The following is a 21,098-nucleotide window of genomic DNA, read 5'->3' as shown; positions in this document are numbered from 1 at the left end:
GGTAGAAAACGTCCACAGCCTTCCCCTCATCGAGAAAGCGGGTCACATGGTCATAGAAAGAGAATTTAGAATTGTATCTGTTTCACAACTAGCTAAGGCTTGTGCTGATATACTTGCTCTTAGCTTCAGGAATTAAAATAGTTCATATGGGTTAACTAGCATTGGACTGTACTTAGTTTTTTCAGCGGATGAAATTTGCAATAGTAGAATATCAAACTAAGGTTGTAAAACAATATTGAAATACATGAAAAGGACAAGTGAGGATCTTATAATAGCTGATTATATTTGTTATATCCACTCTAAATAAGTAATTTTTATTAGATTGACAAGGACTGTTTGTTGCTAATAGGATCAAAGCGGCTGTAGTTTTCAGGAAGCTATTTAATTTATGATTTTAAGGGCATTTTAATTATATTTACTTACATTCTTTGTACTGTATTCTTAGGAATAAATGCTGTAAAGTTACAGCGATTGTGTTTTTCATATTTTGTAAAAAGTTTAATCCCTGTTTAAATCTTGCTGAGCAAGGCGGAGATGTAATTGTTTATCTCGAATGGGCAAGGATTCCCTTATTACCTTCTTTGACTTCGCTACTTGTGAGGCTATTAAAAATTTTACCTATTTATAGGGTGTTTGGAAAGGTTTTTTAGAATTGTCTTTTAAAATACCAATAATGGAGTTCTTTGATAAACACAATATTTATTACACATTTTCTGTGCTTCTATGGAGGTATTAAAATTGCAGACATAGTTGTGTTTCTGTAGCAATTGTTAATGAATATTTAGAAGAGTTGCCTTTGATGTACATCCACAGCTCATTAAAATTCAGGGGATTTTTATATATTTATATATTTATATAAGAAAATATCCCCTTACATTTATCTAAAATGGATGATGCACTTAAATAGCGGTATGAATTTCATTTACAAATTGGTTTGTGGATATCATTTAATCCTGCTTTAAAGATGTGCTTAGTCAAGCAGCTGTACTTTTTGACAGAAGTGACATATTTACTTTTTGTATTGAAGAATTTAAATTCTTATTGGTTTTTCCCTTCTTCATGATCTAGTATGTGGTGACTTTTTACTAAGTGTACATAGTATTCTGCGTGCAAGCAACATCTTATTGCAATAAATGGAAAACTGGAAAATAACACATGCTATTCTTTACTTCCTTCAGAAATCCCCAGAAGCTGCAACTGGAGACTTACCAGCTCTTTCTGATCTCATTCCTATAATCAATGACCAGTCACAGTACATTAACCATTTAGAAGCTGAAGTGAAGTTTTGCAAGGTATTAGACAACATATTTCACCTACAACAACTTTGGTCTCCTAAACATGAAGAATTGCTTTAAAAACAGCTTACACCTAGTCTTGAGATTCATTGTCATAATGACCAAAAGTGAGCCATGCAATTCGGTAGATACTAAGCCTTACTATGTGTCTTGGTGCCTGTGTAGTGTTTAAGGGTCTTCAAAGACATTTTTACAACCTATCACAAATACAAAATAAAAAAAATTTTTTAAGAAGTTCCATGGAAATCCAAGCTATAAAAATGAAAAGTCTGTCTTTTGAGTATTCTTATTCTAAAAGGGTTAAAAAAATTGAGAATGTTTATCTAGACTTTTGATCTCAAGATGTATTTAAATGTTGATACCATCCCAAGGAGCCTTTGACATACAGTTCCTGTATCCTATAGGAGGAACTGTCTGGGATGAAAGATCGAGTACAAGTAGTTGTACTTGAAAATGAGGAACTCCATCAGAAACTGAAATTCTTAACTGCAGAACATACGTTGAGAGAACAAACTCTGCTAGATGCTTCGGTAAGTTTTTGTTTTTCTGATTCTGTTTTAATCAGTGTTCAGGGACCTGGTTCTTTTTAAGGAAGGCTATATAAATGGTTATTCACAAATTGAATTTTAATGAGAGTTTGTAAACATGGATTTCTGTAGATAGCATCATTATTGTAGATTGCCAACATAATTAACTTGTTTATTGGTTCTTATATTCTACTGTAATAAAAAAATATACGATTCAATACTTATATAATTAACTTTTGTTTAAAAAAATGGTCTGCATAATCATAACTGAAGTTTTAATATTTTTATTGTAGGCAAATACACAGAACTCCTGGCCTGTAGGTGGTAATGACTGTAGCATGCGTCAGCCTGTCACCTCATCACCAACACGTAACAAAGATCAGGTTTTTTTTAAAGCAGCTGTTGGAGAAATAGAAAAATGGCATGTGGAACTGGTTGGTATTAACTTTCTTTGCAGAGTCATACTTTTGAAAACCTTTTGGGCTTTGTTGTGCTGCAGTTCTGATGATTAATTTTGTAACAGACATACAGGAGGAGATTTGGTTGACTGAACCTTAATCTGAGGTCAAATTTTATTCTCTTAAAGCACATATTCTCATTATACTCTAAGTAATATTATTATACAGTTAGACACAGATGGCAGGTTGCGTCTGCAGGTGTTGTCTTCCCAGAGATAAGTCTTGTTTTAAGAGTGTCCCGTCAGTGGTGGCTCCACTGCACTCCGGAGATTCTTAGCAGTAACGCAATGCGCAACCAGGTGGGAACGCGCTGGTGTAACGCTGGCAGCCCTCCAGGCAAGCTCTTTCTACTCCTGGAGCAGTGCAGCATCAGTAAGGTTCAAAAGTAGCCTTGTGCTGTCTGTTTTTCCTAAGTGGAATTATATATTTTGTGCTTTCAGAGACACGGAGGAGCCCTAGTATTCAGAGACGATGTTTTCTCTATCCTGTATTTTTAGTTTCATAAGATATTCTTAAATTTTTGCTCTGAATTAATGGGGTAGCATTGCCATGTTTTGGGAAAAACATGGTTAACTGAAAATTTTGATGTTTTTTGTCCATGTGCATATGTGTGCTGTGGAATTTAAAAGGTACTTTAGTTCTTCAAGGTAATTATATGTATTTATTAATTTTTTCTAGTAAACTATATTTTTGTTGGTTTTGTGCCTCATCTAGAGCTGAAAACCTCTTCAGTGATCTGTCATGCCTGCAGTTGTTTGAAAGCTAGTTTTTACAGTAATTGCACTTTTTCATCTGTCATATTTAAAGCAAAAGAATCATATTGATTGTGACTTATTTCTGAGCACCAAAGTGAGCTAAATTTCTGGTGTTTTATCTGTTTTTTTATCTGGTTTCTTATCACCATTGTGTTTAACATTGGTGTAGTTGATTGTTCTTCACCAGGTAATAAAAGTAACTCACTGTATTATAAATAAGTAGCCTATCCACTTGAAGTTCTTCAGAATTCCTCTTTTATTTCTGCTGACTTGTGGGAGACTAAGAGCAAATTTGAGACAAGACCATCAGTTTGTGGAAATCACTGTAGAGGGCTGCAATTGGAGCTGGGGCAATTTACCATATGAGGATCTGGCAAGATGTATAGAAATAAGAAAATGGATGGGTTGTTAATTTTGTAGACTTTCACCAGTGTGAAATATTTAGATTTCTCTCACACTAGTGTTTCAACAAGTTTATATCCACAGGGGAAAAGAATGAATGTGGCTAATGTCTAGATTTATTTGTTAAGACTGTGTTACGAAGAAAGCAAAAGACAATTATTTTCTTCCATTTTTTCTAAAGGAGAAACTAAAACTTCTTTATCAAGAAAAAGTCAGCATCCTTGATGCTCAAGTACAGTCTCTAAGGTAAAATGAAATGTGTAATTTTTTTTCCTTAAAATTACTGTTAATATATTATCACTTCATAAGAATATGAGCCACTTTTAATTTGAATTTAAGTAAGAGAATGCCTCGATGTCTGAATGTCATGTTTTCTGATACTGTCCCTGAAAGCTGCTTTTACATTATGTTTGCTCAAATACAAATGTAGCAAAGTTGAATGTAATAGCAACATTAGAAATATGTAAATTTTACAAATTTAATTGAATTGTTGTATTTCTAGAAATTAATTCTTGATATAAAATGTCTTTATACTTTTTACCCTTTTTCTTTATAAAAAAATCATGTCTGCTAAGGTACACTGATAAAACAGAAAAAGAGAAGTTAAAATTTTAATTTTTGTGAGCTCTTCCGTAATTACCTCTTTTTCTAACTATTATTTTATATCACAAGTTTTGAAAGCTTAAGCATCAAACTAGTTTAGGCCACAAAATTATTTTGGAGCAGGAAAACATACTTTTGAAGCATGCAGGCAGTGTTTCCAGTCATGTTACCTGCATATCTTTAAACACAAAAATATTTGAGAATAAATGCTCATGTACTCCTCAAAATATTAAAGGTCTGAATAGATAGCAAACTATGGAAAAACAGAGGTAGAGGTAACCACTTCAGAATTTGATGTTCTGGAGTAAACTTCCCCCTATGCACCTGCATTCATGGTACTACTGCTCAATCTGTTTCAATTGTGATTTTTCCCTAAATAAGTTGTGCTCTCATATATCTGAAAATCCTACACTCGTGTGTGTGTGTGTGCATGTAAAAACAGTTACTGGTAGGGAGACAAGTTTAAATATACCCTTTGCAGTAGTGAAGTCTTAAACCTGCAAAGCCAATCGTGCTGGTGAAAGTAAAGGAGGATCTTAAATTTCAGCAGTGTAATCTGATTTGTAAATTCCCCCCCCACACTTGGCTTGAAGTGTTATATGTACTCAGAAATAAATATTGGAGGCTAAAATAGTCTGAAAATTTCCATAAATACATTATTCAGCCTCTTGATTTCTTCTAAGGGGCATGATCTTTCAAACTGTAAGCTCGGTAAAGCACTTGAGCATTTCCTAAATTTTAATTAAAGGGAAAAATTATATTGCTTTCAGTGAGACTATCCTTGTTTTTAACATTAAGCATGAATTTATGTGGGACTTGCTGATTTCTGTTCAAGATTTCCCAACAATAGGTCTGTTGTACCATGACTGTATAAGGATATATCCAGAGCAAATTCTGTTCAGGTTATAGTGGATTATATTTAATAGACCAACTACTAAAATCAGAAAAAGTGCACAGAAGATTTCCCAGATGGAAATAAGCATGCATGCAGTGTATATATCATGTGCACAGTAAATCCAATGCAACCAGAATGTGTCAGACTTACTATGTGTGTGCTGCCCAGATGGCCTGCATAACAAACCAAAAGCTTTGGATTCATTGCACAATTTGTCAAATCGATCTATATGTGCACAGTGTGCGTTTGTCTGGAACTTCCTGATGTCAGCATTCCTGCTGCTTGCGCTCTCTCCGGCCTGACAGATGCTTGGAAATTCTGGAGAAAATTCTTCAGAGCACCTGGTAAAAATTTTGCAGAAAGTAAGAAACTTAGCATGTTCTTCTGGAGATGTGGCTGACCCCAAGTTTGTGTGCATCATTGGATCAGAGAGAATGAGCTGAATACATCTGGATTTTGTCTAGAGAGCATAGGAGACTTTGACTTTATATTGTAAATTTACGATTAATTTGAGAGTGGAGAAGTGTGAAGTTAGTGATGCTATTAGTAAGAACAACAGAATAAAAGTTAGGATATTTAAATATTTATACAACTGGTAGTGTTTCTTCCTAATGAATCCTTTCCTCTGTTCAGATAATATGTAAGCCTACAAGTTTTGTCTAATAATTTTCTGTGTAATTTTGCTATTTTCTAATACTACAGAGGGAATAGACAAATGAATATAATTTTGTTTTGTCTATTAATAATTTCGGTTGGGCAATTCAACTATTATTTCTCAGTTAAAGTCCTCTTTAGGCTGCCGAAATGTGTAAAATAATGTTCATTAGAGGAATTCTTATAGCTCTTTTGGTTTGCCTCTGTAATTATATATTACATACAAATATAACCTGTAGAAATATTTGATTGCTCAAATAACATTTTTTATTTCTTCTTTCTAGAAAAGACCTTGCAGAATCTCAGAAGATGTGCAAAGATTTGGAAGGAAGGCTAAAACACCAGAAGTCACTTGTTTCAGCCACGAATTCTAGCCGTGTTGGTGGTCTGTGTCTGAAATGTGCGCAACACGAGGCAGTTCTTGCACAGACTCATTCTAATGTTCACATGCAGACCATTGAGAGGTTGACAAAGTAGGTTTGGGGATTGTTTACTTTCTCATTGAAAGTACAGTTGTTTACTTTAAACGGTGTAAGTCTCAATGTGTTGTGTTGCATTCAGAGACGGATGTGTGGCTGTGGAACCATGCAGTCCTAAGTTGATGCTAAAGTCAATGGCAGAATATGAGTGTAGGTCCCAACCACTTTGAAATCTATTGTAGTTTTGCTGCTTATTTCAACTGGGAAAGAATGTGAGTCATTATCTTGTAATTGTGGTACCTTGGACTGTCCAGATAATCAGACTGTTGATAGGTTTTTTTGCATGCTTTTTGTACAAACCCTTTACTCTGTCAAAACAAGTATTTTGGAAGTCCATACATTTTCATTGATTATTTCCTGCAAAAAATTCCTTATCTTTCTGTAGTTGGAAGTTTTTCTGGCTCCACTTTATTCTCCTTACATTTGGGGAATGTTTAGGATACATCAGCAGTGTAATCCTTTCTATTTTCCCCTTGAATTTGCTTAGTAGGTCAGGTGTTTGAGATAGGATGCATTGCTCCTCCCTAACTACAGTAGTTCACGGAAGAAAATTCTTTTGAACAACAATGAAATGATTTGCTGCAACCTTTTTTAAAAATTATTTTTAAAAAACAGCTATACAGGCTGAATGTAATATATATAATTCAGAAATTCCAACAGCATTAAAATGCTTTTTTTCTTAAGAAATACTGCTAGTTAATCATCTTAAAAAATTTCTCCCTTTCTACTTGCTACTAATAATGATGGGATACTGCAACCTTCTCAAAGTTTGTTAAACTAATCTATTTATTCTCAGATGTCTGAAGCTTCTCAGGATTTGTGAAGTTTTAGAATGAGCCAGCTGGAGGTGAGGTAGTGGGTCAATTAGAAGCAAGAAGACTGAAGGGACATAGCACATATAGTCCATCAAATGGATATTATCTCTACGTGTTAGGTGGCTGTTGCTAGAATTTATGTATTTTTCTATTGTAAAGTCCAAGAATTTTCTGGGAAGGCTCTCTGTTGCTGAAAAGTCATGTTTCAAAATCTACTTTCATAACAAAAATAATTATTTGTCAGAGACACTGGAAAATATGAACAAACTATAAGTCAGTACATTCTTGTCATCTTGTATTATAGTGCAGTTTGAAATAAAAGATTTGAGCTGACCTATTTATCTTTCTTAAACCATTATTTCAATTTGAGATTTAACAAAATCTGAAAGCTACATCTCCCTGTGATGCAACTTATTGAAAACTAAGACATTTCAGCAGGGATTTTCAAAGGGACTTTATCCAAATCTTGTTGCAATGGAATTTCAAAATATGACTGTTAGCTGTCTGGCAAATACAGCTGTGTTACCATTCCACACAACATGAAGGAAAAAAGCCCCACAATTCCAAACGTGACAATTTTCAGCTAGAATCTCTAGTTGCATCTAAAACACAGACACTTATACTCTTAATTTAAAAGCTTTCAATGTATCAAAATAATCAAAAGGTGAAGTTAAGTACTGCAGTTTTACTGACTGTGCTTCACTGTTTGGTATTGATTTCAGTTTCTCAGTTAGCAAAAGTTCAGAAAGGATGTAGAATCCAGAAGTCTTATTGTTTAGTTTAGTTCCAGTTTGCAGTTGTTTTTTTGTTTGTCTTTTTTTTAAGCATGGATCCCTGTTTTGTAATGCCAACAGAATGTTGCTCAGCTTCAGTATATTTATGACTTCAGCTTTGCTGTCATTACTGGCAGTTTCACTAACAGTCCATCCTTCTGAAGTGAAGGACTGGTCAGCAAGCAAATGATATTTTTAATATCTGCCAAGCTAGCAGTATGCTGCCTTTCACTCTTAACCCTGGTTAAGAGTGGTTTTAGTCCTGCTTTCCTTTCCACACTTACGTTTTTTATCTGCTAGTATTTTATATTTCATAATACCTGTTGGGTTTTTTTCTCTTGAGAAAAGATGTAGAAGAAATATCTGTTTTTTCTTTATATGCAGAGAAAGAGATGACTTGATGGATGCACTTGTTTCACTGAGACGAAACATGAAAGGGATGCAGCAAAGAGAATCTAATGCATGTGAGCAAGTTAAACAAGCCGTGCAAATGGCAGAAGAGGCCAATTTAGAAAAAACAAAGGTAAATTCCACAAGAATCGAGAGCTTTTCAGTATTCAAATCCACTGCAAATGTTAATTAGTTTTCATGCTAATAAGAGAATACACACGTATGACCTTTATAGTCTTTGTAGCTGTAGATCTAAAAGGATTGCACTATGTGACTGTTTCTGAGCAGTAACACGAATTCTATATTTGAGTTCTTAAATTCTCATCAAGGCTCTAGGATGTTGTGTTCTTAGGCCATCATTTTAATTCTGACATAGTTTCACAGCTCAGTGGTAGAAAATGAATGGTGGCATTTTCAAAGGGTTTCATGACATGTAGGAGAATAATTCTCATATCACATTTCTGAGCTAGTCTGGAAAGAGCACTTAAAATGCTTACAAACAAGTTTTTTTTGCCTCAGATGAATGCAATGCAAGAACTGACTAGCTAACAGAACTCTTTGAAGATGAGAAGTCCTGTCAATGCTACCTACACAAAGCTTTTGGTGCTATGTAAATAATAATGATGAAACTGGTTTTGATCTAAAGTTTGCTTTAGCCCTAGTTACTATATACAATCAAATGATACTGACCTGGATTATCTCCTTGATATTTAGTGACATCTACTGTATTATTAGTGAATTACTATGGAATTGAGAGAGGGGGGTTGGGGTTGGTTTGTTTTTGTTTTTGTTTTTAAATGGAATGCTATTGTTTTAACCGTGGACAAGATTGATATAATTGTTCTGTTGATCAAATAAGCAGTAATGGTTGGTATAATTCATCCAATGCTGTAAAACTGTGTGTGTTTCTGTAGGGTCTTTAACTATAAACGGTGGGGAAAGAAATAATGAGAGTTGGAAACCCTAGGTACTTGATAAATTAAACTTCAGAGTATTACGGAATCACAGAATTGTTGGAGTTGGAAGGGACCTTCTAGAGATCATCTAGTCCAACTCCCCTGCCAAAGCAGGATTGCCTAGAGCACATTACAGCTCCTTATTTTTTACTGAACAGACGGAGAAAGAAACCTTATGAGCCTTCTGTTGACCTGTTACATCCTGTCCCTGATGGGTTAAATTTTTTAATTGTTTACTTGTTTACATTTTTGGGGTTGGGTTCTACAGTTGTCTGATAGAAATATTTGCTGCTATTTAAAACTGCACAAAGTATTTTTTCTCCTCTATGCAATGAAGTGGTTATCTATCTTCCTCTTTTTTCATTTGGTGTTGGAAATATTTATTTTAATATTTAAAGAGAAAGTACCTATAAAGCCTTACTGTTAGAAATGTGGCCTATGAATAAAAATTACTAAGATAAATAGTAGAACTTTTAATAAAATAGGTCTTCATACCTATACTATTTCTGCCACATAAAGACAGCAGCTCTGTAGGGTCTCTGCTGGCCATCCTCTTCACTGCAGCTAGGAAGCTACCTTTAGGCTTCTTTGAATACTTCAATTTACTTTTAATGCAGTAGTGTATTTCTGATTTAAACTGACATAACACCCAGCTCATATCCCTTTGGCAGGGATACATAGCATAATTGATTTTTTTTCCTATTTTTTTTTTAGAAGATATTTTCTACTGTGCTGCTTGCATATCAACTTACTTTTCTTCTGTTTCAATAGAAAACACATCTATCAGCTGTGTTTTAGCACAACAAATTAAAGCAGGACACTTATGATTTTGAGCTTTCAGTAGAGTTAATCTTCATTTGACAAACCTGAAACTAAAAAGGAAAATTGTTTCTTTGTATCTTTACTTCTTCCTGGTTTCTTCTTAGCCTTCTGCACTCAGTAATTCACTCCAGGTGGAGAACATGTAGAAAGTGTGTGTATTATTTGTTTTATTTTTTCTTTAGCTATGCAGTTAGGCAATAACCACAATGTTTACAAGGAGTCAAGTAATGGATGCTGATTCTAGTGGTGTACGTTCAGGAATTTTAAAGGCAAAGCAAATAATAATCTTAGCTTTAGAAGAACAGCTACTTATTTGGAAAATATACTTTGAAAAATGCTTCCATCTTTGCCATGACTCCTAAAAGCAATTAGATTTCTAAATTACAGTAGGGCATGTATATACATACAAACATATACATAGTCTTCAATTTGTTAGTCCTATTCTAGAGGTTAACACAGTAGGTTATGTGTAAACATCATAATAACTCTTAAAAAAACCAAACCAGACATCCTTTCTTATAGCAAATTGGTTTCTCTGAAAGGGTTAGATAAATACCATGTTTCTTTAAAATTTTAGGTTTCTTCCACTTAAAAAAATAGTTTTTTCTAGGCTCTAGTCCAGTGTGAGCAGCTGAAAAGTGAGATGGAACGGCAGAAGAATCGTCTTGAAAGGGAGTTAGCTGCCCAGCTAAATAAGAGGACTGATGAAAAAGAAGCACTGCGGGAAGAAATGAAGAAAGAAAGGGAGGGCTTGGCAGCAATGGTATGAGTTAGGCTTTTTTTCTATTTGCGTATTACAATGACTGTATCATCCTCTTTAAACTTTGTTTGTGTTTAATTTTGTTCCAGTTTTGGATATGAGAGCTCAGTAAATCACTTCCACCATTGCTTTAAAGCAGTGGTCGATAAGCGATCTTTCAAGTCCGAATATCTGGATTATATGCTGTGTCACTAGATACATACTAAGTTCTTGATGTTATGCATTTTGTTTTGGTTTGCATAATATTTTCTAATGCACTTTGTCAAAGCAGGAAAGGCTTGACTAGTAGGTGCTGCAAGGTTTGTACCTACCTTCTATTATTTAGATAGCCAAGTCAAGCATTCGGAACTTTGCACATTTGAAATTTAGGATTCTTTGCTACTTTCAGTTTACATATATATTTAATGTTACAAAATCATAATTGCATTCTAATATGCTATTTTTCAGAGTGATCTTGTCATATGCTTAATTTGCTCACCTGCAGAAATGTATTGGAAACTCTTTTCTCACTTTTACTGATGTTTATAAACTCTCTAAGACAGAATCTGTCTCATCATTTATACTGTGACCATTGCAACAGAGCCTCAATAACCTTGTTTCAGACTTCCACATGCTAGTGTAATCTGAGTATAAAACATAAAGGCTTTCTGCCCAATGGAATCTATGGAGCAAACCTCATGTTAACAGCAATAAGCCTGTGAGTCGTGACAGAGGAGGCACTTTTAAGGTGACTGGAGAAAGAAAAGGGAAGAAGAGTAAAGAGATAAAAGTTCCATGAACTAGCTGTTTTCATGCTTGTTTGATATTTAACCTCTTCAGCCGTTTCCTGGTGGAGGTTTCGAAACAAAATAGCAAATTTCTCATCTCGTTGTAGGCTTTTTCCAGATTTTCGGGCTCTTTTTAGAAATAAGCCATACAGTTTATACAATCTGGAGAGCACAGACTCAACAGGATAAACTAGGTGTTTAAAAGAGGAGGTTCTTTAGTAGTATTGCTGCTTGTGAAATGGCTAGAAAGCTACTAATGTAAATAGGGAACCAAGGTGATATGGTTGCATTTCTGGTATTATGAGGTGGTGGAATAATGTTCTGAAGCTGCTACAGGAAGTCAAAGCCTTTGACTCCAGTTCCAGATATTAAAACAGAAATTAAGCACAGTGATAGGTGCTACGTGAACTGCTATAAGTGATCATCAGAAATCTATTGCCAGGGAAATTGAAATTAACAAAAAATAGCCTTACACTGAACCCAATGAGACATTACTAAGCAATTTCTTGTTTGAGTACTTGCTATCTATTGGAAGTTATCCCTCTTAAGTGTTTAGTTGTTTAGTTACAGATTTGCTTTAGAGCAGAATATACACTCCAAAATACAGCCTATTAGACAAGCATTTCATACCTTTTTTGGTAGAGTAATTCAGTCCTTCATGTCACCAAATTACTTTGTATTTCATCACCCACTGAGAGGTGTTTTACTGGAGCTGATTACCTCTTTGAGTAGTTGTATTCCTTTTTTAAATCCTACATACACATTAACCAACATATAGCAACACTACGATGTCACGCTTGGTAATTAAAGGTATGGGATGACTTTATAGAAAACATTTCAACACAAGAAGGACATGGACCTGTTGGAACAGGTCCAGAGGAGGGCCATGAAGATGATTAGAGGGCTGGAGACAGGCTGAGAGAGTTGTGGGGGTTAAGCCTAAAGAAGAGAAGGCTCTGGGGAGACCTTACAGCAGTCTTCCAGTACCTGAAGGGGGCCTTCAGGAGAAATGGGGAAGGACTCTTTATGAGGGAGAGTAGCAATAGGATGGGGATAACGGTTTTAAGCTGAAAGAGGGTAGATTTAGGTTAGATGTTAGGAAGAAGTTCTTTACTGTGAGGGTGGTGAGGCACTGAAACAGGTTTCCCAGAGAAGTTGAGAATGCCCCATCCCTTGAAGTGTTCAAGGCCGGGCTGGATGGGGCTTTGAGTAACCTGCTCTAGTGGGAGGTGTCCCTGCCTGTGGCCGGGGCGTTGGAACTAGATGATCCTTAAGGTAATTCCCAACCCAAACCATTCTATGAAAACTGTGACCTATATGCAAGATTTATGGCTAGATATGATTAACGACTTTTATGTTTCAGGATTATGAGATGATAGAAATTGTATACTGTGCATCAAGTCAACCTCCATATGAATATTTTATCACTTACTTTATGAAGTGATTTGTTTGAAGGGGAGAATTGACATGATACATAAGTCAGGTGGATGTATAATGACTGAAAAATGGTTCTGAATATATAATCCTCTAGGTTTGGCTTTGAATTCCTGTGAGTTAACCTAGAACTGTCAGACACCATTATTTCCACTTATAGTAGTAAGCTTCAGGGCTAAATAGCTGAAGGGTCACTGTCTCTGTTTTATTGTTACAGTTTTTTACCATTCAGCAAAATTTGATCTGAATTACATTAGAATTTTTAACATACTATTTCTATATAGGTTTTGTACAACATCATGCTTTGATCTATGAAATGTTTTCTGAACTTGAAATTTAATTTAAGATCTCTGGTTGCAATGACACTTTGCTTTAGTTGGGGGAACATGATTTGGTCTAAATCAATCTACATAAAGATGGATAAGAAGGTGTTAATAAATACACTTACAGCTGCAAGACTAATGCAAGCAACTGCTTCTGACACTTTGTCCATATTAACAAGTCCTGGAGACTAGTCGGGTTGATGAAAAGTTTTAAATAAACTACTATATGATAAATCCAAAATAATGAACCTATCGTTTAAATCATTTTATTAGGCATTTTTATTATATGTGTTTAGATTATTTTTGTTTAATTTTAAATTCTATGTATTTTGGCTACATACAGTTGCTTTCAAGGAGAAAGTCCCACAAGATTTAGGTCTGTGGTTGGTCAAATTGCATCATTACAGCATTCTTGGGCTTTTTGCAGGTGATGGCCATGTCTGAGAATGTGGCCATGTTGGAGGCTCAGGTAGAGAGAATTACAAGGGAAAAAAACTCTCTGGTCAACCAGTTAGAAGAATCACAACATCAGCTTTCATCTCATGAAATGGAGATGAATAAGGTAGGTACATTTATAAATGAGTGTTGAGTTTGGTTTTCCTTAATCATTGTGACCTGAAAGACGAGAATATTTTTCTTTCTGCATTTTCCTCTGTATTGGTAACGAATGTGTGATAGGTGTGAAGTTAATCTGAATATCCCAGAGAAACAGTTTTATGAGTAAAAAGATAACTTTTTCAGGCTGCCAAGTTGCCTTGTGATGCAAAAGCTAACCTTTCTACCTTGTAGACTATGCAAATTATTATTTAAAACTGCAATCTAGTGTTTCCTCCAGATTGCATTTGTTGTGAATGAGACAACATAGCAATTACAGGACAGGGTTGAATACTACCTCTGGGATATGCAGTGCTAATATAAAGGAAGCTGTATCAAATCACTGTTTTTCAAGTATATTCCTGTAGAATTTGTATGTGCTATACTGCTTTATTAATAAATATTGACGGTTTGCCTTTCCCAAAGAGATCTTCCTTCTTAGCTTAACATCTATCTATGCCTGTGTATCACTTCTGGGCACTTTATTTTGTGCATTTCTCAATCTAGTAGAGACTGAAAAATCCCTTATCAGCACCATCTGCCGATACTTCTGCGTTATTCACTCTGTATGATGTACAGGGGAGCTGAAGGCAAGGATGGCTGTATTTTATTTTTTTATTTTGCTATATCCTATCCCGCTTTGTTACCTCCTTCACATAACGAAAGGAGGAGGTAGAAGAACAGGGTTGGCAATCCATGCAGTTGCATTTTACGATTTTTTAGTTGCATGTGCTATTTCATTATTTAAAAAAAAAAATAATGCTTTAGAACTTTTCCATTCTTCAGAGTATTTGCATTATTTGCAACAGGGCTGAATTCACAAGCTATTCTTTGAATTTATACATGATACTGCTTCTTAAAGTTATGACAATTGGTTTTATTTTTTCCTAAGGTTATTTGATTCCAGATTTTGATTACTTTTACCCACCTTCTTTTCTTTCCTTTCTTTTCCTTTTCCTTTTCCTTTTCCTTTTCCTTTTCCTTTTCCTTTTCCTTTTCCTTTTCCTTTTCCTTTTCCTTTTCCTTTTCCTTTTCCTTTTCCTTTTCTTCTTTTTTACAAGAATGGAAAAAAAATATTAGTGAAAATGAGAAGAGGTATGAGACTGAAAAACAGAAACTAATTTGGGTTGTAAAATGTGTTTAAGGTTGTTGAGAAGCACAGAGGATTGTAGCAGCAAATTAAAAGCATGCACATTTAGGAAGCAAGTCTGGTGAAAGAATGTAAATGGGGCAGGGAAGCAGAGTGAGTTGGGAAGAAAGTTTTCTAAGAGTATCAGCAAGCAAACACATTTGCATTCTCATTAGGGAATGTTCATGTGTTTATGTTTGGTTAATTAAGGTGAAATGAACAGGCACAAATTGGAGGTGATTGCACAGAATAAGGACAAAAAGTGGACAGCTTGTCCACCATCCTTCTCCATTCCCAACAGATAGGATCAAATAGAATCCTTTAAAAGTCTTAGACTGGGAAATGGGAGAATGACATCCCTGCACAGCAGCAATCAAAGTTATGTGGGAGGGACTGGTGTGGGGTTTTCTTTCTTTCTCTTTCCTTTCCCCTGGACCCTCCATATATCCTCTGAAGTTGAGCTGCCTTCAGGTGGACAGGAATGACGAGTAACATAACAAACATCCCAGCAACAGAGAGTTGTTGCCCTTGTGAAAGTGATGCTAGATTTCTTTAAATGTTGTTTTGATCCCTTTCTTCTGACCCATGCATATATTTGAATTAGGTATTATTTTTAAAGAGTTTACCTTCAGTTTGTAGTGAGTCTATGATGCTCTGATCTAACTTTGAAAATTGTTGTATTAACATCTAAACATTTTCTTTCTTAACAGTGAAAAATTGGCAAGATAAGAAACTACGCCCTTATATAGGAGTGTGATAGATCCTTTACTTTTAAGTTTTGAAAGTGTTGATGTAGATTTCTTGGGATTTTTGAGAGAATGGGAGAAGAATATAAAGCCAGCAACTGTAGTTTAACTGTATTTAGTAGCACATATATTTACAATATAAATATTTATACTTAGCAAAATCTTGATCCAAATATAATTGAATCTAGAAGGCACTGCATATTTCAAAGTTAATGCCTATATAGAGAATTCAGATCCACCTTTTTATATAAAAACATTTACCATATGCAGTCTTAAAATATCTTTAAATTAAAATATGTTACATTTAAATGACCTCTAGAGGGCACCAAAAGATCTAATTGCAAACCATGGGCTATGGATTCTTCAAGCTACAGATCGTGTTGTCTGCATAATCTAACAGGTGTGTGGAGAAATGCGCTATCAGTTGAATCAAACCAAAATGAAGAAGGATGAGGCAGAAAAGGAGCTCAGAGAGTACAGGACAAAAACTATAAGGGAGCTTGAAATTAAGGACCAGGTAAGAGATAATACTGCTATAACTTTGCAGTTATTAGAAGCCTAAGTAGAGATATTTCAGAAGCTGGAATGATGCGTTTTTCTAATAGTGGTCATTTATTACTGTTAAATGGTTTCTAAATTAATGGCAACAAGCCAGCTATTACTGTTAAATAAATACCTCTTGGTTATCTTATTCTTGTTTTCAGCCCTAGTGTGTTCAGTTGTACATGGTACTCATCCCATGCTTTCATATGGCATTACTCTTATCACATGTATTCATACAATGTCCTTAAATTGTATGTACTGTATACATATGTTTATACACTGTTTCTCACAAATAAATCCACACATAATTACATATACCTGCAGCCTGACAAAACATTAAAAACTCTAAGTTTAACCTAACTATACCAAAAATGAAAATAATTTATCTTCCAGTTTCTTTAAAGATTCAAGGTTAATGAATGCTGGGATTCATAGAGAAGTTTAAAAAAAAAACAAATGAAACCAAAACAAAAATAACCTTCCAGAAAAAATAACTATATAAAAATTCCGCTACACATTAATTGTTGATTATCTAAAACTGTGTTTTATAATAATACAAAAACCAGTAAGATTATTACAGTAACCTGCAACATACTTGGCAAACAGCTTGAACAGGTGTAATCTGCATCTTTTTAAGTGCCCTTTTTGTGTAGGTTCTATCTTTTTTTCTCTAGATATTCAAACCTCCAGTTATTCCTTCATAAATTGTAATTTCCACACAAGACTGGATATCTTCTGAATACACAGATATATAAGATGCACATGAGGGTCATTTTTTTAATATGCATTTTGTTACTAGAGCAGCCTATCCAACAGGTTTTAAATTATTCTTTTTCTTTTAAATAAGTGAACAAATCAGTCCCTGTGTAAGAATATATGAAAAGTGCAGTACTTCTAAAATTATATTTTTATTTACCAGTTCCCCAGAATCTGCATGTAGGACAGTTAATTTAACTTAATGAAGTACGAGCTTAGGCTAGAAGCAATATTAATTTAAATTAGAATCAAAAGATATATAAAATCCAAAAGAGAAATTTATTAGATAAAGTAACTCTTCAATATGTATAGAAAATCATGCAGTGCAGAAGAACAAGGGCCTTTAAGCATTTTGTTTTCAGGGTTGGCTTTTTTTTTTTTTACTCCTGTATCCTTTAGGCCTAAGGACACTTTAAAAAACAAAAAACAGGCTTGTCGTCTGTGTCTTGACAGATATCACAGATAAGAGAGTTGGCATAATCTTGGCATACAAATAAAACAGGATGTGTTTAATAAGATATTTGTAGAAGTATCTTGGATTTTTAATCGTTCTCCAACTTGTTTGAGGATTGCCTTTTGAACAAATTGCAAAATTTAACAAAATATTTTAACCTCATGTATGGACATACTGGTATTTTATTCAGTGTGGGAATGAATACACCAAAATGTGGTAATTTATAATTTGATATAATTTAAGTGAAGTGATGGAAGAGGAAGTTCCTATCAACAAAGATTATTAAAGTAATTCTGTAATTACATAAAGTAAATTATGTAAAGTATGTGAAAAAAAAATTATATTGTTCAAATATGGTCATTGGTTCCTTAAAAAAAGGAAAACAAACTATTTTGAAATTCTCAGGTTCTGCATCTAGCAGCTGTTTTATAGCTGTGGCTCTAGTAACGAAGAAAGTTCTGTATAGATCCTATAATTATTTAACATGTTAAAAGGCAACAAAAAAGAGTGTGTATCTATTTTGGGGTTTTGGTTTTTGGGGTTTGGGGGAAGGGGTTTTTTCTTTTTTCTTTTTTTTTGTTTCAAATGAAATGTTAACAAATGTTAATAAATCATTGCAAATTATTTCATTTGAATTAAATGAAAACAGCTCAATCACATCTAGCTTTGTATTCAAAGAAAAAACTAAAATGTTTCATCTTATATGATGAAATTACTGAATAGCAAACAGTAATTGTTCTTTGGTCTCTCAGCCATGACCTGACCTTCTGGCTAGGAGACAGAGTTGATACCTTCCTTGGCCACCATCTGTTCATAATAAATACATATTTATTTTTTAAAAGTAGAGACACAATAATGTATGAATATTTTCATGCCATTCTATATTAATTGATGCAAAGAATTGTGTTTACTGTTTCTTGAGGTATGATTATATTTTTAATTGTTCTGTGGATAAATTTTGGGTTTGAAGATGTATCTGACTTTATATATATGTTGTGACTTTTTAAAAGGGATTAAAGTTATTCAGGTGTGTCAGAATAGGCAAAAATCCCCATATGTACAGTTTAGGATCATCAGATACATATATTTATGTGTCACTAAATACAGATATATATTTATCGTACACTGATATTTATAAAGTTCTTCAACACTGAATTTGTATCATTTAAAAAAATTAAAGGGATTATGTGTCTTTGGTCTGATTCTCTTTTATTCTAATATCTCTTTTCCTATCTTTATTACTTAGTTAAGACTAATAACAAATACTGATACCTAGGTATGTCAATTAATAATTGACACGGATGTTTCTTAAACTAAAAACAAAGAAGCGATGAGCTGTCACTTAAATTGAACGAGGGTTTTGTAATATCATCCATCATGATCCTGATTGCCATTAGGATTATGGAGGAAGGGGGTTGGAAAGCCATATACCACACAGTTTCTCTACACAAAACCTGCATCTGTTCATCTGACCCAGTATGTTGTAAAGTAGCATAACCTACTGCCCTCTCTTTTTCTCTCTCAGCCCTCCCATTGTGGATGTAGCTGTTCTGAAATAACAGTGCCTTACTTAATACTTTTTCTCCTTAGGAGGAAGCTTTATAAGTTGTACGGGTATAATGCCTTCATGGCAGTAAACTATGTCCACACTAGGGGTTGTACTAGCACAGCTATATCGGAGAAAAGTCACGCCCTAATCTAAATAGCTCTTATCAGAACAAAAATTATGTGGCATATTTGCCACAGCAGGACTTCACTTTTATAATACTTTTTCTGTGAATTTCGAAGCACTGAATGGCATAATTTGTGCATTTCTAGTAGAAATCATAATTCTGACACACTATGAAATTGTTTCCTCAGATTAGCATCACTTGCTCTTTTCTGTTCTGCATTATAAAAATAAAAATGAAATACACTGTTAATCATTTGCTTTCTGTTTGCCTGTAAATAATTTTTATTTGGTTTATAAAAATCTTGCAAGCTTCAGCATGTAGAAGTGAAAACAGTTTAGTAGTACTGGTTTACGCAGTCCCAGCCAATTTGGGCGTCATCCTTATTAGATAGTTCTTACCGGTAGCGTTGCACCACTGGGAGTTGTGGTCTCCTTGCAATAAAACAATAGGACATGTTAAATCCAACTTCAGAAACTAAATGAAGCTTTTAAATTTTATTTTACCATGTTTTGAGGAATCAGATAAATACTTCGTGTAGAAATAAATCCAGACTGGTAATCTCAACCTGTAAAAAGCCATTATTTTAATAATATCTTTAAAATTAAGCAAATGTAGTTTGAAGTGAGGGATTGCAGAATTCTGTTGCCTACATTATAGATGACAGAATGAAGAGCTCTAGACATATTGCACCAAAACCCACAGATTTTTAAGTGTTGCCCAAATAAAAAGAAGTTGGGGAGTCACTGATATGCATAACCTATACAAATGGGAAGAGTAAGGCATCAAAGTGGTTTTGTGTAGTATGACAGAACCTAAATGGTGTCTCTGTACACTATAGACTGACAATTTTGCAGACAAATAAAAATCTGGCAAAATTGCAGTCCAAAAGCATTTTGCCAAAAGGTATTTTGGGAATGTTTATCTCATTTGTCATAAATCCGTGATTTATAGTAACCTAATTTAGACATTATAAGTGGAGAGATTACTGACTCTGTCTTCATCAGAAATAATGCAGGCCAAGAATTTGGGTTTATATCCTGGAAATGCTGCAGAGTGTCCGAAGCCCAGTACATCCTTCTGAAGACACTGATTCCCTGAATATCTTTTTAGGACTAGGTATCAGGCTTTCATGAGTTAGGCTTTAAAAATCTAGATTTTTCACAAGCTGGGACATTGAAGATATCACTAGATATTTTGAGACTTAATAAAATTGCATGTTTTAATAACACTGCTGAAGATGGGTTAGGATTATATGTTATGTGTATTCTTATAACAGTCCTGGACCTGAGATTTTGTGGCCTCTGGAAGTTTTGTTTTGGAAAGAAATTCTATTTAATCAATAAACATACTTGAATGCTATTTGGCAAGGAGGAAAACCCCAAAACCTAGCAGACAGCTTAAAACTCTTAGCATCAAATTTTCTTATGTAGTCTGACCTTGAGTATAATGACCTTAAAAGTAGCAGACAAATTGCTTTTGGACAAGAAAACATGAAGAAAATGTGATAACCTTTGCTGTAACTGAACTCTTTGTAATGTATCATTTTCGGTTTGGTGCATTCAATGCATTAATTTGAAAATGGGTAAATAAGGAAGGAATAAAATGATAGTAATTTATGACTTGCTATGGTATGAATTTTCTGACCTGTTCAGCAGGAACATCACTCTTTCTTGTAACTGAACTTACTAGTTCATCTCAAGATTTTTGGGGAAAAACATTGGTCAACCGCCCTGAAAGATATAACAAAAGAAAAGCTTAATTGCAATTATGGCTGCTGCTGCTCTGCTATGACATTGCTTTCCTCTGTCTGTCATCCATTCCTGAAGAATCAGTGGTATGAGCAGCCTTCATTAAATTCATTGTCATTTTCTCATAAGAAAAATCCCTGGTACTGGGATTCCCACTAGTGGAGTTTTCTGTACTGGTTTGCATTTTCTGTGCTGGTCTGTTTCCCCTAAGCAGCTGGTCTGCTAAGAGGAATGACCCAGCTGATAATCAGGAATTTATTGTTTATTGGGGTAGTTGGCCCATGTAACCTTGATTTATGTTGTGTCATCCCATGTAATGTCACCCCATTAGTATATGGACAGAGAAA

General features: G+C 34.4%; 1 protein-coding gene across 1 annotated transcript in view; it reads left to right on the top strand.

Moving 5' to 3' along the window:
- SDCCAG8 (serologically defined colon cancer antigen 8) overlaps nucleotides 1–21,098 on the top strand; it is a 113,206-nt gene that overhangs the window by 15,158 nt on the left and 76,950 nt on the right. Inside the window, exons 4-12 of the mRNA XM_014950835.1 lie at nucleotides 1,179–1,292; nucleotides 1,700–1,825; nucleotides 2,116–2,256; nucleotides 3,619–3,683; nucleotides 5,874–6,062; nucleotides 8,041–8,179; nucleotides 10,435–10,587; nucleotides 13,536–13,670; nucleotides 15,978–16,094. Coding sequence (XP_014806321.1) covers nucleotides 1,179–1,292; nucleotides 1,700–1,825; nucleotides 2,116–2,256; nucleotides 3,619–3,683; nucleotides 5,874–6,062; nucleotides 8,041–8,179; nucleotides 10,435–10,587; nucleotides 13,536–13,670; nucleotides 15,978–16,094 — 1,179 coding nt within the window. The remainder of the gene's footprint in view (nucleotides 1–1,178; nucleotides 1,293–1,699; nucleotides 1,826–2,115; nucleotides 2,257–3,618; nucleotides 3,684–5,873; nucleotides 6,063–8,040; nucleotides 8,180–10,434; nucleotides 10,588–13,535; nucleotides 13,671–15,977; nucleotides 16,095–21,098) is intronic.

Source organism: Calidris pugnax, unplaced genomic scaffold, assembly GCF_001431845.1.
Source record: "Calidris pugnax isolate Ruff unplaced genomic scaffold, ASM143184v1 scaffold24, whole genome shotgun sequence".
Classification (NCBI taxonomy): domain Eukaryota; kingdom Metazoa; phylum Chordata; class Aves; order Charadriiformes; family Scolopacidae; genus Calidris; species Calidris pugnax.
Note: the sequence above shows the minus strand (reverse complement) of the source record. Positions and strands in the feature narration are given on the sequence as shown.